At 45.8% G+C, this 15,289-nt stretch overlaps 1 protein-coding gene across 1 annotated transcript in view; it reads right to left on the reverse strand.

Annotated features, from left to right (window-relative positions):
* LOC306927359 (epidermal growth factor receptor substrate 15-like 1) overlaps window positions 1-15,289 on the reverse strand; it is a gene marked incomplete at its 3' end in the record, with an annotated part of 62,643 nt that overhangs the window by 39,698 nt on the left and 7,656 nt on the right. Inside the window, exons 7-15 of the mRNA XM_079507070.1 lie at window positions 13,972-14,097; window positions 13,229-13,288; window positions 12,224-12,472; window positions 9,952-10,109; window positions 7,236-7,392; window positions 6,689-6,751; window positions 6,048-6,068; window positions 1,447-1,532; window positions 235-267 (exon numbers count right to left, since the gene is read on the reverse strand). Of these exons, the coding sequence (XP_079363196.1) occupies window positions 235-267; window positions 1,447-1,532; window positions 6,048-6,068; window positions 6,689-6,751; window positions 7,236-7,392; window positions 9,952-10,109; window positions 12,224-12,472; window positions 13,229-13,288; window positions 13,972-14,097 (953 nt within the window). The remainder of the gene's footprint in view (window positions 1-234; window positions 268-1,446; window positions 1,533-6,047; window positions 6,069-6,688; window positions 6,752-7,235; window positions 7,393-9,951; window positions 10,110-12,223; window positions 12,473-13,228; window positions 13,289-13,971; window positions 14,098-15,289) is intronic.

Below are 15,289 nucleotides of genomic sequence, written 5' to 3' on the forward strand. Positions count from 1 at the left end.
ATGTCTTCTACATCCTGACAGTTTTCTGTAAAAGCTATGTTTCTATGTCAGTGGTTCTTCGATTTTTCAAAAATAGCAGATCTACAAGCTCGTAGCGCGCCACTCGGTGGCGCGCTATGAGCTTGTAGATCTGCTATTTTTCAATAGCTAAAGCATAACATAATGCTAACACCAAAAGGGGTTCCCGCCCAAAATGGGTTGACACCTTCAAGTATTCTGCTCTGGTTGTTTTACCTGAGAGTATTCCACTGGGTAAATGCAAGAGTGCTGACGCAGCATGGAGAGTAAGTGGTGACAAACACAACAAAAATTGATAAAATACACACATTAAAGTAAGACTGGATGGATGGATAAATAAAAAGATAGGATGGGATGAATGGATGGGGGCAAAATAAAGAGAAAAAGCCAAATAAAATGAAGCTGAGATACATGTAAAAACAAAACACTCATCCGTTTGTTTGGTTTTTTTACATTTCCCTTTTTTAAGTGTGCATTTTATCACTTGCTTACATTCTTCTAAACTAAACAAACAATCTAAGCTCTAAAAGCCATTGTAGCAAAAGGATAACTAAGCAAGATCTAAGGAAGAAAGACTATGCATACTAATGGTTTGCAGGGTTGACACAGTTGTACGGGACGGTAGGGTGTTGGTTAAAGATGGAGTGCCACGATTTTTTTCCACCCTAAAACATGATCATCAGGTATTATTATAATATAAGGAGGAAGAACTTTTTCCAAAAAGTGTACAGTATTTGTTAAAATCATGTTTTTAGGTGGACACGCCCACCAGTTAATTAAGTATGCCTGGTTTGCCTGGTGGGTGGTGATGGTTGGTGATCCACCTGAACTGAAGCCGCACCCACTGCTGTAGTTGTATGATAAAGGGGGAGGGGTTAGGGGAGGGGCTCATAATGTGATGTCACTATATTACTGTTTATTTCATTGGCCCGTTTGACTGTCAAGGGTTCAGCCTCCAGGAAGAAACCTTAAATACAAAGTTAATACACCATTGCACATAAAAACGACTCCAGGGTGTCTAATGAAGTACTGTCACCTCATAGACACATGAAAAACTGGAAAAATACAAAGATTGTGGCACTCCATCTTTAACAGCACAAAACTATCTGATGTATCCATGATCCAGACTCCTCAATGCCTCACAATTATTGCAGTGCTTGTTGGATTTTCTTGCCTTCTATTATTACGGTCATTACGAACAGTTTTACGGTGAGATTTTCAATGAATCACATCAAAATAAAAATATTGAATGAATAGGATGAGACCTTGACTTCATGGTCCTTGCTGTACTATATATGCTTCTCTTTCTCTCGCTCTATCTGACAGAACTAATTGAAAGCATTCAGCTGTTGTTGTATAATGAGTGCTGTCTGTCACTCACTACAAGGATGACTGTCAGCGCGAGCGATGGTTTAAGAGTCACCTTACCTCTGGAGCTGAGCGATCTCTTGGCTGATGTCATCCAGCTCCTTGATGCCCGTAAACTCCCCTGACCCCACTGAACTGGAGCTGTCCTGTACAGACAGACAGACAGACAGACAGACAGACAGACAGACAGACAGACAGACAGACAGACAGACAGACAGACAGACAGACAGACAGACAGACAGACAGACAGACAGAGAAGGAATGGATAGAGAAAAAAGTAAGACGTAAGACGATAAGAAAAGAAGGAGGGGAACGGGAGAAAGAAAGGGAGACAAAGCGAGAGACAGATGGAAAGCAACAGGTAGGGGCAGAGAGAGAGAGAGAGAGAGAGAGAGAGAGAGAGAGAGAGAGAGAGAGAGAGAGAAGAGAAAGAGCAGAGTGAATCTGATTTGATTAGGTCATTAAGATCATGAATCACACTACCAAAAGGAGGCCAAACTAAATCAAGCAAGGGCCGGCCTGATTTAGAGACAGAGGAAGAGGGGGAGGAGGAGGAGAGGACGGAGAGAGAGAGAGGAAGAGGGGGAGGAGGAGGAGGAGAGGACGTGAAGGACGGAGAGAGAGAGAGAGGAAGAGGGGGAGGAGGAGAAGGAGGAGGAGAGAGAGGAAGAGGGGGAGGAGGAGGAGAGGACGTGAAGGACGGAGAGAGAGAGGAAGAGGGGGAGGAGGAGGAGAGGACGTGAAGGACGGAGAGAGAGAGAGAGAGGAAGAGGGGGAGGAGGAGGAGAGGAAGTGAAGGACGGAGAGAGAGAGGAAGAGGAAGAGGGGGAGGAGGAGGAGAGGACGTGAAGGACGGAGAGAGAGAGGAAGAGGGGGAGGAGGAGGAGAGGACGTGAAGGACGGAGAGAGAGAGAGAGAGGAAGAGGGGGAGGAGGAGGAGAGGACGTGAAGGACGGAGAGAGAGAGGAAGAGGGGGAGGAGGAGGAGAGGACGTGAAGGACGGAGAGAGAGAGAGAGAGGAAGAGGGGGAGGAGGAGGAGAGGAAGTGAAGGACGGAGAGAGAGAGAGAGAGGAAGAGGGGGAGGAGGAGGAGAGGAAGTGAAGGACGGAGAGAGAGAGAGAGAGGAAGAGGGGGAGGAGGAGGAGAGGAAGTGAAGGACGGAGAGAGAGAGGAAGAGGGGGAGGAGGAGGAGAGAGGAAGAGGGGGAGGAGGAGGAGAGGAAGTGAAGGACGGAGAGAGAGAGGAAGAGGGGGAGGAGGAGGAGAGGACGTGAAGGACGGAGAGAGAGAGAGGAAGAGGGGGAGGAGGAGGAGAGGACGTGAAGGACGGAGAGAGAGAGGAAGAGGAGGAGGAGGAGAGGACGTGAAGGACGGAGAGAGAGAGGAAGAGGGGGAGGAGGAGGAGAGGACGTGAAGGACGGAGAGAGAGAGGAAGAGGGGAAGGAGGAGGAGGAGAGGACGTGAAGGACGGAGAGAGAGAGGAAGAGGGGGAGGAGGAGGAGAGGACGTGAAGGACGGAGAGAGAGAGGAAGAGGGGGAGGAGGAGGAGAGGAAGAGGGGGAGGAGGAGAGGACGTGAAGGACGGAGAGAGACAGAGGAAGAGGGGGAGGAGGAGGAGAGGACGTGAAGGACGGAGAGAGAGAGGAAGAGGGGGAGGAGGAGGAGAGGACGTGAAGGACGGAGAGAGAGAGGAAGAGGGGGAGGAGGAGAGGACGTGAAGGACGGAGAGAGAGAGGAAGAGGGGGAGGAGGAGGAGAGGACGTGAAGGACGGAGAGAGAGAGGAAGAGGGGGAGGAGGAGGAGGAGAGGACGTGAAGGACGGAGAGAGAGAGAGGAAGAGGGGGAGGAGGAGGAGAGGACGTGAAGGACGGAGAGAGAGAGGAAGAGGGGGAGGAGGAGGAGAGGACGTGAAGGACGGAGAGAGAGAGGAAGAGGGGGAGGAGGAGGAGAGGACGTGAAGGACGGAGAGAGAGAGGAAGAGGGGGAGGAGGAGGAGAGGACGTGAAGGACGGAGAGAGAGAGAGGAAGAGGGGGAGGAGGAGGAGAGGACGTGAAGGACGGAGAGAGAGAGGAAGAGGGGGAGGAGGAGGAGGAGGAGAGGACGTGAAGGACGGAGAGAGAGAGAGGAAGAGGGGGAGGAGGAGGAGAGGACGTGAAGGACGGAGAGAGAGAGAGGAAGAGGGGGAGGAGGAGGAGAGGACGTGAAGGACGGAGAGAGAGAGAGGAAGAGGGGGAGGAGGAGGAGAGGACGTGAAGGACGGAGAGAGAGAGGACAGAAACCACCAGTCAATAGGAGGAGGAGCACCACAGAGGACTGAGGGACGGGTCCGGGACATTCATCAGGGAAAGGGAGGGCGCTTCAGGGTCATCCTATTTATGATTAACTAGCCCTCTAAACGTGATTTCACACCAGACACAAGATTATTATGTATGAGTACCAGCTCAGTGGCCTTGTGGTCAGAGTGTAAGTCCTGAGACTGGAAGGTTGGGGTTCGATTCCTGGCCGGGTCATACCAAAGACTATAGAGCACTGAAGTCTGACGTCACTTTCAGTAGAGGGCGCCAATACACAGGTTCATGTATTTTTGAGTGGTGCAAACCACTCCAACAACCAGCTTTGTGTGTATCTATGTGTCTATGTGTCTATGTATGTGTGTACCTGTACGTGGGACCCAAAAAAATTACGTCAGACCACAGCTGATCAGGCTATATAAGACCTTGCACCACTCAGTTCACACGGGTGTGATTTTTTTAGTTGCATTGAGATCCCCATAGGGCGATTTTAGGTCGCTTCATATAAGAACTGTGTTTGAAAAATAAACCGACCACCCCGGCCTTTCTGTCAGGGGAGTGGCTGTGCGTCGTTAATGATGTCCATTCATATTTGATACAGCCAGTTTCTGGAGAAAATGGAATTAATGTGGCCGCAAAAACCTTGAAACTACATATGAAGGCAATGTCGCTGCTAATATACGTCACGCCCAGCTGTCAACACATTGCGTTCCTGAGATTCCTCGTTGACGTAAGCTCAGCTGGTGGTGACTCGACTCGTACTAACCACGAGACATTAAATATCCATAAAATAAAAATAAACGTAATTAACATTCAGTTTCTGTTGTGCGACGGGCAGATGCAGCCTATACCGGAAATGTAGTCTCTGGGTTGTTTCACTCGTTTCTAACGCTTTTTTTGTTACTCTTTGGGTATATTTGTACATTTCCACCTTCAGTCGATGCTTCATATGATCCATATGAGTGAAAAGGCCGGGGTGATCGGTTTATTTTTCAAACACAGTTCTTATATGAGGCGATCTAAAATCCCCCTATGGAGATTACAATGCAAATAAAAAGTAGACGAACCTGTGGATTGACGCCCTCTACTGACAGTGACGTCAGGACTTTGGTGCTCTATAGAGCGTCGTATAGTAATGCCCCCTTTCATGACAACGAGAGACCCGTAAAAGAATTCCCCGTTCATTTGTTTACGCCGCAGACAAAGCCAACTGGAGTTGTGACAAATCATGACAATAAACACAATGTTTTGGGCCAATCAAATAATTTGTAGAAAAACAAAACAAAAAGTGTCTTTTTTTCCTTCTTTCTAATTATTTGATCGGCCCAAAACATTGTGTTTATTGTCATGATTTGTCACGACTCGAGTTGGCTTTGTCCGCGGCGTAAACGTCTTTAAATAAATACATTTTGAAAAGTCTATGAGGAAAATGAACAGGGAATTCTTTACCGGGTCTCTCGTTGTCATGAAAGGAGGGCGGGACTGCAGCGCTCTATACGAATGGGACCCAATGCCTCCCTGCTTGGCACTCAGCACCAAGGGTTGGATTCCCTTGGTCCCTGGCTGTGACACATCATGTCCAGGGGGTGTACGTGTACATCAAGCTGCCTCACGCTACAGAAACAGGAGATAGGCTCCTGCGGTCCTGCCCTATGGGCCTCATGGCTCGGCAAGGCTTAGTTACTTAACCCATTTTGACCTGAGATCAGATTCTAAAAATGTCTTCTACATCCTGACAGTTTTCTGAAAAAGCTATGTTTCTATGTCAGTCGTTCTTCGATTTTTCAAAAATAGCAGACCTACAAGCTCGTAGCGCGCCTAGGTCTGCTATTTTTCAATAGCTAAAGCATAACATAATGCTAACACCAAAAGGGGTTCCCGCCCCAAAATGGGTTAGATGTAAGTGATGTATGTGACCACTACTACCACTTTGTAACCACTTTGAACCTGCCATTCCTGTTCTGGGCATGTCATTATAGGTGAAAATGTTCAATGAACGATTTTCCCAAAAAAGAGTTTGAAACAAAATAGCAGATGTACACGTCACGATGTGAGGCGTTGTGAGCTTGTATACACGGTATCATTTCACTATCTGCTATTTTCTGCTTATCAATAGAACATTCCCTTTTAGTAGAACTGAAGAGGTGGAGGTTACGTTACAGTAAAACCACAATACACTTTATTTATGTATCACACCTTTCAAAGCAAGGTCACAAAGTGATATTACAGAGGAGGGCCACTGAACTGCACTGGGGGCCAAACAGAGAGAAATCTCTCACAAATGCTTTCTGCTCACACTGCCTGCATAGAACAGCCACTGAAAGCATTTGTGCCTTTAAGTTAACTGGGGTCCATGTTATGTTACCTACCCACAGCTTGAACATTATAGCCTGTGTAAGGAAGCAGAGATAGAGAGAGTTGGGGGCGTGGGGGTCGGGTAGACACATCAGCAGCCCAAGAGTTCGGATAAGAGAAGAAAAACAGTGTGCAGTTGAATGAACGTCTGGCATAATACCGAAGGTCCCAAAGCCGTGGAAAGCATTTAGGCCAATATAATAATATAATAGGGTTTGGGAGACCTTCACATAATGCATGACATTTTACAGCGAGTCCCAACAACAAAGCATTGCGTATTCGTGCCTCCCTCTCCCACAATTAACCCATTTTGACCTGGGAACGATTCTATAAATGTCTTGACAGTTTTCTGAAAAAGCTATGTTTCTATGTCAGTCGTTCTTCGATTTTTCAAAAATAGCAAGACCTACAAGCTCATAGCGCGCCACTCGGTGGCGCGCTACGAGCTTGTAGATCTGCTATTTTTTAAAACATTATTCATATACTGTAGTAGAGCAGACTGAGTAAAACTGCAAGAATTGAACATCATTTGGACAGTAGGCAGCTGGAGGAGCTTACTGGTTACTGCTTACACTTATTCAAATCTGACAAAAAAGCTGCAAGAAGTAAAAAGAAGCAGAATGTGAAGAAACGTGCGGAGGACGTGTTCGCTTACCCGCCTCATCTCAGACAGAGCGGCCATTTCTGATCCCACGGGAGTCATATAGCCAGACAAACACTGAAAATGCAAGCACACGCAATTATGAGATAAATACAAAACAAATACGATCTACACGTGGAAGCATTCATTTCGATGTGTCTAAGTCAGTGGTTCCCAAACTGTGGTCCGTGCACCCCTTGTGGTGCACGAGCGCCTTCTAGGGGGTGCGCGACATGAAAAGTGTAATGGTGGTGCTGGTTTTATTTGAAATATATGAACATAATTATTATGCCAATATATGGCAAGTAATGCAGAATATAGCCTATGCTGCATATATTATGCCATATTCAGGTTCATATATGTGCATATATGTGGATAAAAAGGAAATATATGTCTATATAGCTTATGGAATTTATATTTCCATGTGGGGGGGTGCATCAGCTAGGTTGGGAGGTAACAGGGGGTGCATGGCCAAAAAGGTTTGGGAACCGCTGATCTAAGTCAACGGAGCGTGTGTACTGTACATGCATGCGTGTGCTGCGTGCGTGCGTGCGTGACCCACCGGTACGGGAGTGCTTCTCTCTGAAGGGGGGATCATGTCAGCACTGAGGGCCTGCGGAGGGTCGACGCCTTTACTGACTTTCTGCTGGATGAAGTGCATGGCCAAGCCAAACTGCTCCCGCGTTAGCTTCCCTATCTGCCTGGTGTCTGCCAGCGCCCTGCGGGTTGGCACACACACACACACACACACACACACACACACACACACACACACACACACACACACACACACACACACACACACACACACACACACACACACACACACACACACACACACACACACACACACACACACACACACAGAGTTTTGATTGATTGATTGAAATATTTAATAACAGTTTGCAGAATTACAGTACATTTCAAGCACAACTTGATTGGCCCCCGATTTTACGGGGGCCAGTTTCGAATTGCAGCTGTCCGTAGGTGCCCTTTGAGAGCGGTTTTGAAGGAGTCAAGGGATTCGCACATTTTGGTAGGGCGTTCCACATTTTGGTGGCATAGGAGCGAAAATAATGTAGTCCCTTGCCTTAGAGGCACACACAGTGACGGTCACAGCACTGCCAGGTAATCTGCGCACGTGGCCTGTGGCTCAGTTCAGCTTGAGGCAATCGCTTCGTATTATTATTATGACCATCCATGCGCAAAACAGATGCACTCATGTTGTCACGTTGCATAATACTAATGTTCCACTAAGCCAAGCAGTCTAGGGATGGGTAATGTTATATAGTATGGGGTGATATTGATATTAATAGTTCCATCTAGCCAGTGCCATCTTATCGAATATGACATTGCAGCCAATTAGACATCATGATAATGATAATAGTTTCCCTGGTTGAACAATAAGGTGTTTGGCATTTGAGGCTACGTACGTGAGCTATTATGTTGTAATATATATTTACAACATACAGGGGTTGTGGTGAATTATGAATAAAATAAAATGAACGATAACCAAATGAGCCAAATGATTACACAGAAATGCCCTCAAATGCCACGGAGGAGGCTCTTAATCCACAAGAGAAGATTTAATCAGCGGATGGATTTAATTCCCAGACATGGCTCAGCTTTGCTCGGTGTGCACTTAAAATATGTATTTTCTATTTCATCATTCAGCTCTAAACTTGTAAATTGGTGTTTAATTCAGTGTAAGGATTCAAAGCAACCAATGATTACCACACACAAACATCATTTGACAAGCAATGTGTTTCATTATATTTGTGTTTAGCCCATTTTGGGTGGGAACCCCTTTTGGTGTTAGCATCATGTTATGCTTTAGCTATTTAAAAATAGCAGATCTACAAGCTCATAGCGCGCCACCGAGTGGCGCGCAACGAGCTTGTAGGTCTGCTATTTTTGAAAACTCGAAGAACGACTGACATAGAAACATAGCTTTTTCAGAAAACTGTCAGGATGTAGAAGACATTTTTAGAATCTGATCTCAGGTCAAAATCAAAAATGGGATAAAGCAGCAAAAAGGCATGTGGACAGTTAAAGATGATGCAAGTCAGTTGTCTGTCCTGCAACAATAAAAACACCTGACGGCTCAAAAGCAGGTACTGTAAACCTAACGTACCCCGGGACGGAAAGGCTTTTATTTTGAAAGGTTGTGTGGGCTCACCAGGAAGTACACTCAAGCACGTAGAGTTTGTGGACCTAATGACAGATTAAAGACAGCCCTGCGTGAGTTGGAGGAAATGTGTGTTTGTCATGTGTTTGGAACGGACGGAAAGGAGGAACGTTAATGTTGTTCGAGGAACGGTACGGACGGACCGCCAAATGGAGCAAAGTGAGTTCCGCAAAAATAATATAGATATATAGACATGGAAATCAAATGGAACTGTTTGGGTTTGAACGTATTGGTTTTTGTGGCATTCTTGATAAGCCCCATGATATGGTTGGAGTGACGTCATGCCAATGGAAGGGAATTGCACATAGCTGGAAGAGGGGGGGAAAGGTGAATGACATTTTATGTTTGTTCGTTTGGGGGACTGCCCATACATCCGAAGTCCCGTTAGTCCAATCATGCGGAAAGGTTGGCGGACATGCGCTGCTGGTTGGCGAACATGCTGCTCCCGTGCTGGATGTTATTGTGCTTGGTACTTTTTACTTTTTCCAACTTTTTATTGGGCATGTGGAAATGTATTTGTTTATGTGGTCTGTGCTTTGTTTTAGTCACTTTCACTGTCCCTTAATTGACTCACTTTGTTGATTACTTTTTTTAGATTGGTTCTTGTTCATATAGCTATAACAATATGATGACAGTGATAATTTTCTGCACATTTTCTTATGCTTTCTCAGGCTTAAAGTAGGACCAGTAAAACATTTTTAGATTAGCTGATCTACTGAAAGTCACAGAAGAAGGAAAAATATATGATTATTATTATTTGTATTTGCCTGTGCTTTTGTAGCTGTGACACTGACAACATGCACAAAGTACTCTGATAGGCAGTCTCAGAACATTCTTGCACTCAGCGATCACATATCCTGACTGTCTAAACTAGTTCAGAAAGAGCAGGGATTGGCCGCTCTTGTCGGTTGGTTTTTGCCTGTCCAAAATCAGTGCAAACCAGGTGCTGGTCACAGCTTAGTGGATTGTTTACTGACATGACAACATCTGACAGGGTGATTTATGAAACAAAACAATAACCCATGATGATGACTATGCCAGTTTGGGTGTCAGAATCTAGGGATAAGCGTCTGTGGAAACGATTCCCTACCATATATGTGCAAGGAGGTTCTGTGGAAGTCCAGAGTGCATGAAGATGTCCTTGACCTCCTGTCCGCTTACGAAACCGTCCAGGTCGGCATCCGTCTTCAGGAATATGTCATCGTATCGCCCGCGTTCTGACACTGGGACCACCCAGTTGACTGAATGCTAAGAGAGAGAGACACACAGAGACATTATGGGACCACCCAGTTGACTGAATGCTAAGAGAGAGAGACACACAGAGACATTATGGGACTGGGACCACCCAGTTGACTGAATGCTAAGAGAGAGACACACAGAGACATTATGGGACCACCCAGTTGACTGAATGCTAAGAGAGAGACACAGAGACATTATGGGACCACCCAGTTGACTGAATGCTAAGAGAGAGACACAGAGACATTATGGGACCACCCAGTTGACTGAATGCTAAGAGAGAGACACAGAGACATTATGGGACCACCCAGTTGACTGAATGCTAAGAGAGAGACACAGAGACATTATGGGACCACCCAGTTGACTGAATGCTAAGAGAGAGACACAGAGACATTATGGGACCACCCAGTTGACTGAATGCTAAGAGAGAGAGACACAGAGACATTATGGGACCACCCAGTTGACTGAATGCTAAGAGAGAGACACAGAGACATTATGGGACCACCCAGTTGACTGAATGCTAAGAGAGAGAGACACAGAGACATTATGGGACCACCCAGTTGACTGAATGCTAAGAGAGAGAGACACAGAGACATTATGGGACCACCCAGTTGACTGAATGCTAAGAGAGAGACACACAGAGACATTATGGGACCACCCAGTTGACTGAATGCTAAGAGAGAGAGACACAGAGACACAGAGACATTCTGACACTGGGACCACCCAGTTGACTGAATGCTAAGAGAGAGAGACACAGAGACATTCTGACACTGGGACCACCCAGTTGACTGAATGCTAAGAGAGAGAGACACAGAGACATTATGGGACCACCCAGTTGACTGAATGCTAAGAGAGAGAGAGAGAGAGAGACATTATGGGACCACCCAGTTGACTGAATGCTAAGAGAGAGAGAGAGAGAGAGAGACATTATGGGACCACCCAGTTGACTGAATGCTAAGAGAGAGACAGACATTCTGACAATGGGACCACCCAGTTGACTGAATGCTAAGAGAGAGAGAGACAGAGACATTCTGACACTGGGACCACCCAGTTGACTGAATGCTAAGAGAGAGACACAGAGACATTATGGGACCACCCAGTTGACTGAATGCTAAGAGAGAGACACACAGAGACATTCTGACACTGGGACCACCCAGTTGACTGAATGCTAAGAGAGAGAGACACACACAGAGACATTCTGACACTGGGACCACCCAGTTGACTGAATGCTAAGAGAGAGACACAGAGACACAGAGACAGTCTGACACTGGGACCACCCAGTTGACTGAATGCTAAGAGAGAGAGACACAGAGCACAAAAGAAAGAGAATAGCTGACTCTGATGAAAACGTTAGTCGCTTTTTTGTATACTAGCACCCTAATAAAAGGCTTAAAATGTCCGTGCTGCTCCAGTGTCCTCTCCTCCTTCTGCAAAGAGAATAGCTGTATGGGAGAAAGACCACGCAACTATTGTGTTGTGTTTGTTGTTCATGCATATGTATTCTACCAGACTATGGCTTCACTCACACTGTCACAACAGAATGTTGTATAGCTGATGCATGAGACTTGTTGACTGTTGCAAGCTCGCAATTCATTGCATTCACTCGCAATTAATTTCATTCACTCACACCTATACAGATGTATAGGTGTGAGTGAAGCCTTGAGCCAGTGTTTTGGTGATCGATGCGTATGTATTTATTCACCTGTGCAGACTTGAGCGAGTGTTTTGGTGACAGATGTGTATGTATTGATTCACCTGTGCAGACTTGAGCGAGTGTTTTGGTGACAGATGCGTATGTATTGATTCACCTGTGCAGACTTGAGTGAGTGTTTTGGTGACAGATGCGTATGTATTGATTCACCTGTGCAGACTTGAGCGAGTGTTTTGGTGACAGATGTGTATGTATTGATTCACCTGTGCAGACTTGAGCGAGTGTTTTGGTGATAGATGCGTATGTATTGATTCACCTGTGCAGACTTGAGCGAGTGTTTTGGTGATAGATGCGTATGTATTGATTCACCTGTGCAGACTTGAGCGAGTGTTTTGGTGATCGATGTGTATGTATTTATTCACCTGTGCAGACTTGAGCGAGTGTTTCGGTGATCGATGCGTATGTATTGATTCACCTGTGCAGACTTGAGCGAGTGTTTCGGTGAGAGGCTGCCAGTGCTGTTGAGGGAGTTCATGCTGCCGTGAGAGGGCGTGGAGCGCAGGGAGTCTTTTGGCGGCGGGGGGCTAGCGGGGAGGCCGGGCGCCGTGCCTGGCACCTGCACGGACCCCAGACTCTTCTTCCTCTTAGACGGAGGGATGAGGGAGGAGGGGAGGAGGGCAGGAACGGGTTCCTTTTCCAGAGCCCGGTAGACCAGGTGCATGGCCTGAGGGGGAAAGAGTCTCCAGTTTAGTACAGCTAACGGTTTATACTCTGCATGCATACCTAAAAAAGGCATGTTCCGCATTCGTACGTCTCATACACGACACAGTGAAGAAATGAGTGACTTTAACCCATTCTGGGGTCGGGAACCCCTTGTGGTGTTTTAAGCATTATGTTATACTTTAGCTATTGAAAAATAGCAGATCTACAAGCTCATAGCGCGGCAACGATCTACAAGCTGTAGATCTGCTATTTTTGAAAAATCGTAAAAAATGTGGCGCGAATCTTTGAATATATATTCAGAGCGAACATTTTAACTCAAATCTGCTTCTGGGGGGTCCCGTCTGGAACAAGACATTTTCAGATGGGGGTCGGAGGCCAATTACATGAAAATGTTTGAGAACGACTGACATAGAAACAGAGGTTTTTCAGAAAACTGTCAGGATTTAGAAGGCATAATCTGCCTCAGGTCTAAATGGGTTAAATCAAACTGACACAGCCTAATTAAAACCCCACAGCTCTTCAGATCGTACCCGCTGGAGAGGTTCAAATCCAAACCCCTCATTGACATGCTGACACATGCTAATGGGAGCTCCTGCTATGTTGCAATGCCATTGCAACATAATAGTGACGCTAGCTCAAAGACACGACCCCACAGAATGAATTAAATCACTTAGTATATGCCGGCGGGGCTAAAGTGTCACACTGGTGTGAGAATTAAAAGCCAAAATGGCAAGGATTGTTTTTACATTAAACTCACCACTGCAAACTCATCCCTGTCCAGATGTCCATCTTTATCTATGTCACTGAGGTCCCAGACCTTCACAAGAGAAGAAAATAACAGGTTAATTATTTACATCATTGTTACATAACCAATAAACATTATATATTTCATACCAAGAGAGGACTCAGAGATTAAAATAGGGTGCATTTTGCATCCCAAAACGCAGTTTATAGTTAAGGGATGCAATAAAACAACGACCTGTGCATCCACGGGATGCACTACTGTACTACTGTACTGTTTTTTATTCTAGTTTATTTTGCTAGCTTTAGTTATACATTTATAATACTCATTTCTGTTTTCTACATTAATATAACCACATTATAACCATATACAATGAAATGGGAGTTAAATGCAATTAAATGCAATTTGTAAAAATGGCAAAATATGACTCCTAACGTTGTTGAAGTGGGACTTATTCTAAAAGACCGTCCCTGCATCCCGGGACTCATTTCATTGAAAACCTATTTACATCACTGGAGGACACTTCATTCCAAGTCAACAACCATCATAATTAGCCATTAATGTCTCACTTTAGTGGAAGTCATCATCAGGGCATTCTGCCGTTTAAGTTAAAAAATAAAATAAAAAGCTTTCAATACCAATATATAGAAATAAAAAAGAATGTTCATTCTATCACTGTTTTCTAATATGTTTTCTCAAGCCTAATACAGAGACAAAGGACAAAACAGTGGCCCACATTTTATGCAATAAACCAATACCTTTCCAAGGACGTCTAGAGGTAGCTTGGAGTTGATCAGCACAGGCTTGACCTTCTCTCCTGACAGCAGTCCGTTGACAGGGACCAGACTTTCAAATATCCCATCGAATTTACTCTTCTCTTCAGGCTACGAAGAACAACACCAAAAGGTAACCAGTTTAAGCGCTAATGTACTGTAATTGTGACAACGAGGATCCTAACTGAACATGAATTATCACCAGCCTAGAGTGGCCTTTTGATTTTTATACACAAAAACTAACATTAACCCATTTTGGGCGGGAACCCCTTTTGGTGTTAGCATTATGTTATGCTTTAGCTATTGAAAAATAGCAGATCTACAAGCTCATAGCGCGCCACCGAGTGGCGCGCTACGAGCTTGTAGATCTGCTATTTTTGAAAAATCGAAGAACGACTGACATAGAAACATAGCTTTTTCAGAAAACTGTCAGGATGTAGAAGACATTTTTAGAATCTGATCTCAGGTCAAAATGGGTTAACTAACTGAATACGGTAGTTTTCAGTTTTTCTAATATTATGAACCTGTAGAAAAAATATAATAATATAATCTGAAGTGAAACAAATCTGAATATTGTGGTTGTGAAAGTAAAAAGGCTTCAAATATACCAGCGATAAAATATGAAATATTGATATATTCAATGATCAGTGTTGGGACCGTTACTGTGAAAAGTAACTTTTTCGTCACAAAACAAAAACAAAAAAAACAATCACACCCATGTGGGGGTCCCCGGAACTTCCAGACCCCCAGGAACACGCCCAGGGGGCCGTGTGGGGTCCCCGGAACTTCCAGACCCCCAGGAACGCGCTCAGGATGCCAGCCCGGTTCCGGTGAGCCGCCCCGCATCCAGAACTGTCAAGAAATGACAGAGTTACCGTGTGGGGGTCCCCGGAACCTCCAGACCCCCAGGAACACGCCCAGGGGAATGACAGAGTTACCGTGTGGGGGTCCCCGGAACATCCAGACCCCCAGGAACACGCCCAGGGGAATGACAGAGTTACCGTGTGGGGGTCCCCGGAACATCCAGACCCCCAGGAACACGCCCAAATGACAGAGTTACCGTGTGGGGGTCCCCGGAACATCCAGACCCGCAGGAACACGCCCAAATGACAGAGTTACCGTGTGGGGGTCCCCGGAACATCCAGACCCCCAGGAACACGCCCAAATGACAGAGTTACCGTGTGGGGGTCCCCAGAACATCCAGACCCCCAGGAACACGCCCAGGGACAGAGTTACCGTGTGGGGGTCCCCGGAACATCCAGACCCCCAGGAACACGCCCAGGGACAGAGTTACCGTGTGGGG

The sequence above is a fragment of the Electrona antarctica genome (assembly GCF_951216825.1).
Source record: "Electrona antarctica genome assembly, chromosome: 7".
Classification (NCBI taxonomy): Eukaryota; Metazoa; Chordata; class Actinopteri; order Myctophiformes; family Myctophidae; genus Electrona; species Electrona antarctica.